Here is a 13363-nt window from a genome sequence, read left to right as displayed (position 1 = left end):
AAGATTTACCCTAATAAGAAATAATAAATGCTTCCAAAATGCGCTTTCAATTATCAATTTTTATAAAGTAATTCCAGAAAGCACTCAAGGATCAGTTTTCATAAAGTACTTTCAGAAATTGTTTTTAAGGAGCAATTTTTATAAGCTACTTGCAGAAACCACTTTCAAGGTGTAGCTTCTACAAAATACTTTCAGAAATTATTTTTAAGGTGTAGTTACTACAAAATACTTCTAGAAAGTGCTTTTAAAAACCAATTTTCATAAATTACTTTCAGAAAGCACTTTCATGGCACAGTTTTCACCAAATAATATTTATTAACAAATAAAAAGTCAAATTATTCAAAAAAATAAAATAGGATAAAATTTATTATACAAATTAATAATAATGCAATAATTAAAATTTTGAATTATTCAAGAAAAAAATACCACCAATATCAAATTAAAAAAAAATAAAATAGGATGATTAAATTCAGATTATTCAAAAAAAATTGGGTCATTCAAAAAATATTAAAAACATCACTAACAAAAATTCATGAAAAATTGCAATGTGAATTTAACATCACCAAGTAATATTTATTAACAAAGCTTCACCATTACATTTAACAACAACATATATAAAACATAAAAAATATTCATATCAAATAAAGAAAAAAAATGCAATCATAATTCAAGAATGCATGTAAACATTTAACGAAATATTAATCATAATTTAAAAAATAAAACAACACAAATATTCACACATCAAAATGCAATGTGATTTTAACATTACTAAATATTCATTCAAATTCAGCAATTTTTTTGCATGATTTTAACAAAAAACGCTCAAAAAGTCATACTTATGCATAGTAATCAATTCATAGACAATGCAAAAAAAATTTCAGATTTCTCATATGGAACAACAAAAAAAAAAAAATCGAATCAGACAAATAACCATTCAAAAAAAACAAAAAGAACACCAAACAAGGAAGGGAGGACTTTGGCTGAATTAACCTTCTTGTTGTTGGTGATTGGATGGTGGGATTGTCATCGTTAAACTTGCCCAAAAGCAGATCTGCAAACATAGAGAAGAATGGAGTTTCAAACTTTAAAAAAACCCAAGAAAAATTGCTTCAAATTTAAGAAAAACTTCACAAAAACACATAAAAGGGCAAAACAACAGGCCTACCGACCATTTTTCCTCACCGTTGATCATCGCTGATGGACCTGCAACTGAAGGTGCCGCTACTTGGTTTGTTGTGTTTGAATGGGAGGAGAGGAAAGAAAACCCTCGTGTGGGGTATTTTGGGTATTAAAAAATTAATAGAGACTAGTTCGTCCCATTCGATTGGAATAAGTGTTGACAAAAAAACAACCTTGAGGTCACTTTTTAAAGAAGTGTTTCTTTTAAAAAAAGTACTTCCTCCTCACTTTTTTACCAAATACCTATAAACACTTAATAACCATTTAATGTGTGATTCCACCTCTTAAACGAAGTACTTTTTAGAAGTGAAATCAAATACGATCTAAAAGCCCTTCTTTTGGCCTTATTTCCCAAACACCAATAAGTGCCTAATGGTGTGATCCAAATCCAAATAAACACTTATTTTTAAACACCCCCAAACATGGCCTAAATCCATTCTTTCTGCTTATGATTTGAAATTTTTCCTCCTCATCCAATCTAGAATATTGCAATATAATGAAACAAACAAACCTCGTGCATATAGACGATGTAACATCTACACAGATATTCCTTTTCGAGAGTCCAGAAGCAAAAGGGCGATACATTTGTTCATCCACTGGATTCACCATTCATGAATGTGGGATTTGGGTTTCAAGTTCAGAAGAAATGTTTGATGGAGCCATTCGGTGCTGCAAGGATAAGGGTTTTCTTTAATTCCTGACAAAATTGACAAGTAACTGTAATTTGCATTCATGTGGGATTTCACAGATTGGATGCAAACAGACACGCGTTTTTTTTAGGAAAAATTCCACTTTAGTATCCCGAATTTTGAGGATGGTGTCAAGTTAGTATCCTAACTTTTAAATCTATCTCGTGGTATCAAAACTTTCAAAAAATGTTAAATTGGTCCAAAACCATTAACAGATGTTAAATATCATATGAAAGGACAAAAATGTCCTTCACCTATCATCTAGTTTTCTTAATCTCTGACTAGTAACCACCTCCTATATTCGATCTCTAACCAGTATTCACATCAACGATAGAAATATAAAAGTAAATAAATAATTTTTTATTGACAACCATCAAGAGAATCTCATTCACTGAAGATAGAAAAAATAAATATTCCAAATCATTGCATTTTCTGAAACACGATGCTAATTGCAAACCCTATCTTATTAATGGGAGCAAATTTCACTCAGTAAGATAGATTTTTACCATTGAACCATTTTCTGAAACACAATGCTGATTGCAAACCTGACAACCACAAGCAGAACACCCGGTCTGACCAACATGTCAGACCCAATTTCAGGGTGCTCTTTCTCTTTCATAGAATTAATCTGCTCACAGAGGTCATCCTGCTTCAGTTGCTTGCTGGATAGAACTTGATCCTGAAAAACCAGATCAAACATCAAAGTGGGCCATCACAACTTCGTTTATGTAATAAAATTCAGACACTAATAAACTACCGAAATAAAAAAGGGGGCAAAAAAACTGGACCATGATTCAAACAAGTTCAGCCACTAGTGATTAATAGAGGTAAATCATTTAATGAACTTCATAAAGATTGTAGAGAAGTAATGTGAATGCCTAGATTGCAATTATGAATCTCAAACAAAACTCGAACTTTGTTTTAGGAAAAGGTTCAAATTTGTTTAAAAACATTTAGAATCGATGAAACAAAAACAAAAACAAACTAATTAATGCAAGCTTATATTACTCACTCAGAGATCTACAGATCTTCTTAGCTGTCATATCTGAGGAGATTTCTTTAAGTTATGTTTGGAAGGAGTACAAATACAAATTTGTAGAATACAGAACCTTGTATTTTGTATTATTTTGTATGCATTTGCTCTGTATATATTTATATTTGCACTCCTTCCAAACTGAGTCTTAAATTCATAAAGATGACAATTAAAATTCGATGAATGGATTTAAAGAACTTCCAAGCCAGGCCCTCTTCTCCACTCGATTTAGTTATGGAGCTGCCTGAATGGGGTGGCTTGGCTCGCTGAAATGGGTTGAAAGCCAGTGAGGCGAGGGCGTGATTGATGGGGAGAAGGTAATAAGAAAGAAAAGAGAAGGTGATGGGTGAAGCACATGGGATTTGAGACTTTAACCGGTTCAGTCTCAAGGTAAAAGACAATGAACAGTGTCTTCTTTTGAAGGGTGGTTTTGATATTTTTAAACATTATAAGTTGTACATGTGACGATCAATTAACAGCGGGGACTAACTTGATACTTTTTGAAAGTTTGAGTGCTGCAGTGAGATATTTGAAAGTTCAGGTACTAATTTGACACTACCCCAAAGTTCAAAATTCAGGGTAAATGGAATTTTTGTATGGACTCTGTCGTAACAATTCTTTTTTTTTTTTTTGCTTTTTTGTCTTTGTAAAAGAAAACTGCATAACAATTCAATCAACCAAACCGAACATGAAATTTCTGTATACCCTTTTATAAATTATTTTATATACTTATATATTTCAGTAATTTTGCATGTAAATTTAATGAAATAATCATTAAAAAAGGTTTTTATTGATTAAAATTGGATTATTTCAGTAATTTTGTATGTAAAATGGTTTATAAAAGGATAGAATGGACATTTAGAAAAAATTGGTGCATCAATCTAAAGTTTTCCATCCGGGACAATGACGAAAGGGAAGTTTTTGTTGAATTTTTAAAAAATTTAAGAATAGTATTTATTAAAATAAAAGTATAGGGAAGGATTTTATGATTATCAGAAAGTTCAGGAGAAGTTTTTGTATTTTACCCTACAAAAAATACTTCCACGTCACCCTCAGCCTGTGTTGGTGGCATCACATTTTTTTCGGTAGAATTGTGGGACCACATTGGATTTGGACCCGTTTTTCTTCGTCCTATTAAATTGAGTCTCTATTATTTTAACTTCTCTTCTACACCCATGATCCGTTATGACTTCAACTCTAAGGTTGTCTTTATTACCTTCATCCTGTATTAGACGTTACAACTTACAACACTCCATGCCTCCATCGAAAACAATAAATCGTTGGCGCCCAGATAAAGCTAGTTGATGAAGTCATCAGATCACGCTGATTCAGCTGTAGACAAATGTCACAAATCCCTTAACCGTACTCTAATGGGTTCGTCTTATATTCCCTTGTTGCATGTCGCAACTAGAAACTTGAAATTGGCAGCTGATTCGACCTCCAGCTAGGAGGTCTGCTTGTCGCATGTCGGTTATTTCCTGTTCTGGCCGAATTTGGATTTCCTCCTTAAAAAATGTCACTGTTCTCATAATCCTTGTAACTACTATGAACATTTTTTATCAATAAAAAATATAAATACGGGGATATTCTTAATGCACATTACAAGAGTTATGATTTATGAGGATGGTGGATGGACAAATTTTGGGAGGACGAAATCCAAATTAGTCCTGACCCTCAACTAAAGAATTGAAACAGTTCTGACCATTGGTTTTTAAGTCGGTGATTCAATCATGTATTTCAAATTGACGGCCTATTCTAACTTAAAAATAAAAGAGATTAAAAATTATTGAAAGAGTTAAATAAATCAACAATTCAGCCACTTAGATCAAAGGTTTGTTAATCAATTCAACGGTTTTTTACTTAAAAACCGAATTTAAGATAAAAATAAAACCGATTACTTGAACAATTTTTAAACAAACGATCCAATCGTCCAAATCAACAGCAGTTTAAAATCACTGCTTCAAAGGTGTTTGATATTGGAATCGCTCCTCTTTAAGGCGTTTATCCTTCATTTTTCAAAAAACATCAAGTACCTTAGATTCATTAAGAATCATTTTTAGAGAAAATGTTATTTTGATGTATTTTAAAGCACTTTTTTGCCTATGTTACCTTAATGGTGCCGATGTGATATCAAATGTCAATATAAAATATGCAAATAAGTTAGAATGACTTTATCAAGTTTCAAGGCAGGTTATAGAAATATTCTCATGGGATCTCGTGCAAACAAAATCTGACATTAAGCATCTATCTATACATCGGGAATATCTCCTAATTCAATGTGAAATTAGATGCATATGTGTACAAAATTTTTGTTTGTAGGAGGCCCAGGCTGTTAAGCTAAAAAGGGCGGAGGGACCGCAAAAATCGCCACTGGTTGCATATCCACGGGGTCAGGAATGACGATTGAAGACTACTCACTACTCAGGACCAGAATTTGTTGGAAAAAGACAAAAGTAGCCTTCCAAATTATTGATTCATTATAAGATTCACCTACGGGCTACGGTAACTCCACTCCACAGCTCCACTACTAACTCAGCCCCTGCTCCTGATGCAATGCTGCTGGTTTTCTCAAATTTTTGTCTTGCGCGGAAATCACGATGCATGTCTTTAAGTTGCCAAGTGTCGTGCAAATAAAAGGCCACGCTATCTTCCACCTGTCTCCCATCCCAACCAAAAAAAGCCAAACAATGACTTGACATAATTCGAGAGAAAAGCCAAGGATACGGTCACACCCGTTACAACTTCTAATTTGAGAGAAAGGCCAGTAGGCCACGCTATGAATCCTATCTGATAGACTGATACCATATCCCGAAGGAAACTATCCAGAACTTTGAATGTGGAGCCCACGACGGATGGTGGACCCACTCACTAAACATGGTACAATGTTGGAGATAGCATCAAGAAAAGTTTGTCATTGGCAATGGCAACGGCTCTGACACATTTTAAAGTGGAAACTGGAAAGCGATCACATTTCCGGCGGGAGCGGGACCTATCTACATCTAACCCTATCCTCCACAATATTAGAGAATGAAGAGAGCAATAGCTTTTTTGCATCTGCATCAAGTCCCATACAGACAGCTGGCAAGCATATCTTCCAATTCCGTTATTCTTCTTACCCCACACCTACAGCAGTGAGTCAGTGAGTCAGTAGCATATTAGTTGCAACTTGCAGGTTTTTGGTTGTTCAATAAAATGATACAGAGAGACCCAGAGAGAGAAAGAGAGATGGAAGGGGAGAAGGGCGCTGTGTGTGTGACAGGAGGAACTGGACATGTAGCGTCATGGCTGATCATGAAGCTGCTTCAACTTGGTTACTCGGTTCGTGCCACCGTCCGATCCAACTCAGGTAAGTACTCAAACTCCTTCACATTCTGCAATTTGCAGATCAGATCAGAGCCCAATATGTGGCCCTGTTGTCTGTAGACGAACCTTCCACTGATTTGGTGGGCCATTGCCAGGATGATGCTCCCCTGGGTTGAGAGACCAATTACTGTAGCTCCCTTTGAATCAGCTGGCTTTTGCCTGTTGATTCTGCGAATCAGTCTTTTTGACCGGGGAATAGCCCAAGTCAACTCATCGGTTCATTCACTGTTTTCTTGCACTTGCAGTTGCAGAACTCCCCAACTTTTTAATCTTCTTCTTCTTTCATTTTCTAATTTTTAGAATTTGTCCCAAAAAGGGTTTATTTAGCCATGAGTTGATGATGTCTAGAGGTACATTTGAGCCCCAAAGCGGCCTCCAAATCATAATGTTCTGATCAGGTTAAATAATAACTTCTATGTTTTTCTTCTTGTCTTACTTGGAAAATCGATCAGATGTCAAGAAGAAAATCGGCTTTCTTAGAACCCTCCCAAGTGCATCAGAAAAGCTAGAAATCTTTAACGCAGATCTCGACAAACCAAGCAGCTTTGATGCTGCCATTGGGGGGTGCATTGGAGTCTTTCATTTAGCTCACCCCATGGACTACGAGGGTGAAGAAGCAGAGGAAGCAGTGGTCAAAAGATCAATGGAAGGAACTCTCGGCATATTGAAGGCATGCTTGAACTCTAAGACGGTGAAGCGAGTTATCTACACATCCTCTGCAGCAGCTGTTGCGTTAAACAACAAGGGTCTTGACGTAATGGATGAAAATGCATGGAGTGACATTGAATGCTGCAGAGCTTTCAGTATTAACAGTTCTTATGCTGTCTCAAAGACAGTAACAGAAAGGGCAGCTCTTGAATTTGCAGAAGAGCATGGTTTGGACCTCGTAACGTTGTGCCCTTCACTAGTTGTCGGTCCATTCATCTGCCCAAATTTTCCCATTTCGGTGCGCATGGGCTTATCTTTGATCTTTGGTACTCTCTCTCTCTCTCTCTCTCTCTCTCTCTCTCTCTCTCTCTCTCTCTCTCTCTCTCCCTTTCAACTAATATATAATCAAAGCTTTCATCCAGGCGATGGGGATCAATATAAAGGTCTTAGTCAGACTCAGACATGTATGGTGCATATAGAGGATGTGGCTGCTGCACATATATTCCTCCTAGAGTGTCCTAAAGTTGAGGGAAGATTCATTTGTTCTTCTATTCAAGCAACAGCTTATGAGATAGCTCAGTACTTTGCCATCAAATATCCTGAGTTTCAAATGCCAAGCTTAGAGTAAGCACTTTTTCCATTACTTCTCTGTTGCCCCATTTCCTGCTCATCTGTGTACTAACCAGAAGTGCCATATTGTTTACAGTTTATCAAGAGAGATTGAAAATGTCAGGCTTCTTAGCCTTTCATCAAAGAAACTCTTGGATCTGGGGTTCAAGTTTAAGTATGGCCTTGAAGAAATGTTTGATGAAGCAATTGAATGTTGCAGAGAAAAGGGGTTCCTTTAGTTCATGGTGTAGGCTGTACAGTCAAGAAACTTCTGAAATCCATGTAGAAATGAACCGATGATGATATAATTTCAGTTTGGTTCTCATTAATTAATTGCATTAAATGGGCGAATATGTTAATTAAGAAAATGGATCTAGGAGTGTCAACGGTATTTGAAAATACAATTTTGAATTCGAGGTTCGACATAATCAAACCGAATTCTGATAACTCGAATATCTAACGGGTTAAATTTGGATATCCTATTCATATTGAATAGTTAATCGCATTCAAATTCGAATATGACCTGATTTGTTTTAATAAATATCCGAATTCGATCGATTATTTAATTCTTATATATAATATATAAAATTTTTAAATGTTCTATATAATTTATATATAATAATTAAATTATATAGAAATTTTATATATTTATATACTTTATATAAATAAAATATTTATTTTATATATTTATTAATTACCTAAAATAATTAATTAGTCAAATTCGAATTCAAATATTAATTTTCAATATCTCTTAAATATTGAATTGAATTCGGATATTGCTTGATCCGATTCGAATTCGATCCATTTACACCCCTAAATGGATCGAATCATGATAAGAAGTCTAATCCTACATTCTTGGATTCGAATAGCCCAATTTTGGATCATCTTCAGATCGGATAATAGGATCTGATCAGGAATCAAATCAAATTATTTTTTGTAAATATATTATTTATTTATCTATTTATATCAATATATAATACATATATATGTTATTTATTTATTTATTTATAAATATTATATTATATTGCATTTTATAAATTTATTATATTATCTTTTATAAAAACATATATATATATATATATTATGATCAACATAGTTGAAAAGATACTTGTATTTTTTTCTTTATTTAAATTGTTATATTTTATTTTTCTTTTAATAATTTATTTATTTTAAAAAGAATCATATCGGATCGGATCAAATCCAAAGATTTGGTTGTCTCATCATATTCCAATTCAAATCCATATTTTATGAGATCTGATTGGATCTTCCCTTAACAATATCGGATCATATTCGAATATACCCTGATTCAAATATCACCTGATCCATTTGCATCCCTAGCTGCCAGAAAGGCATGACACCGAAGTACTTTGACCAATCAAAGCCACTCTTTGAATTTTGATAAATACCACCTGATTGATTACCACTATTGTGATTTCATTGGTTAGAAGGTTTTTTTCTTGGTATCATTCCTTGGGTTGTGTTTGATTTGAGAGAAGCTTTTGGTTGGATGGAAAAGGATAAAATGGGATGGGGTGTAAAAGGAAAAATGAGTGGAAAATTTTCACATTCTATTGTTTGGTTGCAAAGGTAAAATAATGGAAAAATCAACCGTAATAGCAATTATTAATTGATATGTAATTACTAATAGTTTTATTATTTTATAGTTTATTATTAGTAATGATTAAATAATTATTTAATATTTTGTTTAAAATTATTAAATGATTATTAGTTGATTAATAACATTTTTATTTAATATGTAATTATTAGTTATTAATTCCATATTTATTATTGATATTTTAATTAGTTAATTAATTATTAACATTAATAAATATTATAATTTTATTAGTTTATTAGTAATATTAATATTTTATTATGAATTAATAATTAATTTAATTAACAAATTTTATTAATACTTTATTAAATAATTAATAATTTGTTTCTAGGTTAAGGGTCTAATATTAACTCTTAAAAATACTAGCATTTTTTATGCTAAACAAGTTTCACCTTCCTTTTTTGAGAAAAGATAAGGTAAAAATTAAAGAAGAAAAAAAAGAAGAATCTTATATATATATATATATATATATATAAGGAAAGGGGTGGTCTCCCCTTTCCCCAAATGGAATCTCTGCAGATTCCCACGTGTTACCTTGTGTATCATTGACAATTTTGGTGTTTAATTGGCCAATTTTTAAGAAATCAACAAATTGATAAAAAATGATTATTAAAATCAGCTTTAAATATAACTTTTTAGGTAAATTATATATATATATATATATATATATATATATATATATATATATATAGGAAAGGGGTGGTCTCCCCTTTCCCCAAATGGAATCTCTGTAGATTCCCACGTGTTACCTTATGTATCATTGACAATTTTGGTGTTTAATTGACCAATTTTTAAGAAATTAACAAATTGATCAAAAAATGATTATTAAAATCAGCTTTAAATATAACTTTTTAGGTAAATTATATATATATATATATAAGGAAAGGGGTGGTCTCCCCTTGAAATCAACCCCTATTGTCCTATATATATATATATATATATATATATATATATATATATATATATATATATAAGGAAAGGGGCGGTCTCTCCTTGAAATCAACCCCTATTGTCCTGAGCATGGATATCAAAACCAAACCAGACCAGACGATTGGCCCGAAAAAATCGAGAAGGTGATCGGTTCCATTTTATCCTAGAAGCGTTGTTTTCCCTCAAAACCATTGATTTGGTAGGAAACCGCTGACCCGAGCGGCCGAATTGTTTGAATCATTCAATGGTTTGGACGGTTTTTATTTTTTAACAATTTTTAGTTTTTTGTCAGAATGGACCATCCATTTGGTTTGAATGGTTGGATCGTTCGACCTAAGAATCAGACCCCTGACCAGTTCGTTGTCGGGTCAGTTTTAAAAACCTTGGTCCTGAGTTCGGCTTCAGTCACCATTCGAGCAACTTTTTTTTTCATGAATGACACGTGGATAAATAAAGTAATTTCCTTGTATCTATCATCCTTCCCATTTACACTCAAGCTCAGATTTCTTGATTTCTTTCTTATATCTATCATCTCTCCCCGTTTACACTCAAACTCGGTTTTGCTCACTTTTCGAACCAGTGGCTTTTCGATGGCAGTAGATTTCCCTCCTCTCCATCTCTCACCTTTCTCAAATAATTTTTCTCTCAGGCTCTCCAAATTGGTAGTGTAGACCCACGTGCTCGTGCTTTGCTTGTGCAATGAAAAAACTCATTACATGTCACGACATGTGTCTATACTTCCTGTCTCCTTCTTCACTCCAAGCACTTCCATCTCTTTCCATCTAATCCTAAACCTTCATGTTTTTGCCTTTCACTCTCATCTTTCACGCATGTTTCTCTTCCATTCCCAATGTCATCTTCCATCTGCAGAAACAACACCATTGAGAGCTTCCATAAAATGTTTTCTTATCTTTCTTTCCCTCTATCTCCTCCATCAAGACAACATGCCAAAGCTTTCTTCAGGTTCAACTTGCAAGGGTTTGGAGCACAGGTATGCATCTATTTCTTTCTTATTTCTTTTTCTTCTTCTACCCTATGGCAAAAACAGGGTATCTACCCATCTTCTTCTTCTTCTTTACTAAGCTGAAATTTCCTTCTTTTGAACTATTAAAAGCTCCCCCAACTTGAAGATGCTCATACAATATTTGAACAACTTAGTGGATGCTCGTTGTCCGAGTTCCGAAACGATGAAGATGCAATTAAGTAACCAGGAGACTTGTTCAAGCAAAGAACAAGATGACGTTCTAGATATTGTTTGGTTTGAATCAATTATTGAGAAACTTGACTTCAAAAAAGAGGAATATAGAATGGTGGTCACATCTAGAACCGAATTTAACTCATTTAGGAGTTAGGACCACATATGTTTTTGAAGATGTTGAAAGAAAAAGATGCCATGACTCTATTTTCCACATATGTGGATCATTTGCACTAGCATATAACTTTTGCACTTGTCTCCCAAATGCATTAATACAAGTATGTCTTTACACACAAAGTGCATGAATACATTTTGAATTCTTACCATATGATATTTGAAGCTACAATTTGGGTTTCAAAAATATATAGTTTCTAGAAAGAGGGGGGTAACATTGTTTACTGCATTTATCCATTTATCGTATTTTCATGACATGGAATATAAATGGCATTAGTGGGTATTGCACTGAGTAAAGCCGATTTCCGTGCCAAGCATGGCTCACACTTTGTGTCGAATTGGGCCTTATGTGCAGTTGGGTTTCATTTAGGGTTATGAATAACATCAAATAAGAGGAAGAGCAAAGAGATCTCTTCTTTTTACAAACAAAATCAAAGCTTTCATCTCTAGTCCATCATCGCTTACTGATAGGATTGGCAATATTTGACATAACAAGTGAATACGATTGAATATAATACGAAATTAATAAGTTTGTATTTACCTTAATCAAGTTTATGTCAAAATCATGTCAACCCATTTAACACGATTAATAAATATGTCAATTTCAGATTAACCCCTTTAAATTGAAAATGATTTGTTAATGATTTGATGTTTAAGTATTAGATCATGTACATAGGGGTGTTAATAGTGTTCGAAAAACTGATTTTGAATTTGATATTCGACATAATCGAATCGAATTTAGATATGACCTGATTCAGTTTGATAAATATTCGAATTCAACCGATTATTTAATTATATATATAATGAATAAAATATTTATTTTATATATTTATTAATTATTTAAAGTAATTACTCAGTCAAATCCAAATCGAATCCAATATTTGAATATTTAATTGAATTCAAATTCAAAAATTGGTTTTTAATATATGTTGGATATCAGATTTTCTATTTGGATTTGAATTAGGATATTGATTGATTCTATTCAGATTTGATCCATTTGCATCCACACATGTACGTATATTTGGATGAAATATATATGACATAGAATGGTTTTTATGAAGTTGTTTAGGTAATGAATGGTTGAATGTTTATTTTATTATTTAAATCCATTTGTTATTTAATTTAAATAGATTAATCGTGTTAATTTTGTGTTAATTCAAATTACGCAGGTCATATAAGTCATATCATGTAATCAGGTCATATTCATATTTAAAAATTTAACACAATTGATAAATCATATAGTGTTCATGTCGATCCATCTGAATACTCCTATCTCAATACAACACGATAATACGAATGATCACCCTTACCCAATGGTCCACATAGACTCAATTCAACATTAGTTAAGGTATGATAGAAATATGGTAGGGTATTTGGAAGAGGGTGGAATGAATCAATTTTGAACATGTAAGTTTAAAGTGAACTTAAATCTTTAAATTAAACAGATATTACATGTGAGGGAAGAGGTCATTGGATGGAAAAATAGAGAGTAATAAAAATAAATAAAAAAGAGCAAAATGTGGTTTTCTCTTTGATTGATGACAGAAAAAAAAAAAAAAACACCATGTGGAAGAAAACATGGTTGCATCCTCCTTGTAATACCCTTTTATTCGAAAAATTTATGATATGAAAAAGATATGGTATGAAAAGAATTTTGATCAATCAAACCCATTCATAAATTTTGATATATAACACCTAATCCACTATCAAGTTTATGATTCCAGTTGATTGATCAGATGTCTTTTTGGATATCCCAATCCAAAAAGACACGTCACAACCAATTTCACTTTTCTTACTCTCAACTTGCCTTTAAATGAAAAAATCCATTTTGGGATCCAAACGCACCGGGCCCGAAGTGCTTATAGAGGCATCGGGGATCTCTATGTATAATCATTATGTCTCCTCCTATGTTACCTAACTCTAAATATCAT

The 13363-nt window shown here is 33.0% G+C and overlaps 1 protein-coding gene and 1 long non-coding RNA gene across 2 annotated transcripts; one reads left to right on the top strand and one right to left on the bottom strand.

Annotated features, from left to right (window-relative positions):
- Window positions 1-754: 754 nt before the first annotated feature.
- Window positions 755-1862, bottom strand: LOC148880254 (uncharacterized). The gene is made up of 2 exons (XR_016110200.1): window positions 1183-1862; window positions 755-1051 (listed from the first exon to the last, which is right to left on the bottom strand). It is a non-coding gene; the product is annotated as an uncharacterized LOC148880254 (long non-coding RNA).
- Window positions 1863-6032: 4170 nt separating this feature from the next.
- Window positions 6033-7854, top strand: BEN1 (NAD(P)-binding Rossmann-fold superfamily protein). Its single transcript, XM_088966882.1, has 4 exons — window positions 6033-6247; window positions 6717-7238; window positions 7335-7536; window positions 7619-7854. The coding sequence occupies exons 1-4, from the start codon at window positions 6094-6096 to the stop codon at window positions 7758-7760; spliced, it is 1020 nt and encodes a 339-aa protein (XP_088823008.1). The 5' UTR covers window positions 6033-6093; the 3' UTR covers window positions 7761-7854.
- The last annotated feature ends 5509 nt before the right edge of the window (window positions 7855-13363 follow it).

The sequence above is a fragment of the Nelumbo lutea genome, chromosome 1, assembly GCF_056320005.1.
Source record: "Nelumbo lutea isolate HS-2025 chromosome 1, American lotus-T2T, whole genome shotgun sequence".
NCBI lineage: Eukaryota > Viridiplantae > Streptophyta > Magnoliopsida > Proteales > Nelumbonaceae > Nelumbo > Nelumbo lutea.
The sequence above is the reverse complement of the archived record's forward strand: the minus strand, read 5'-3'. Positions and strand labels throughout refer to the sequence as shown.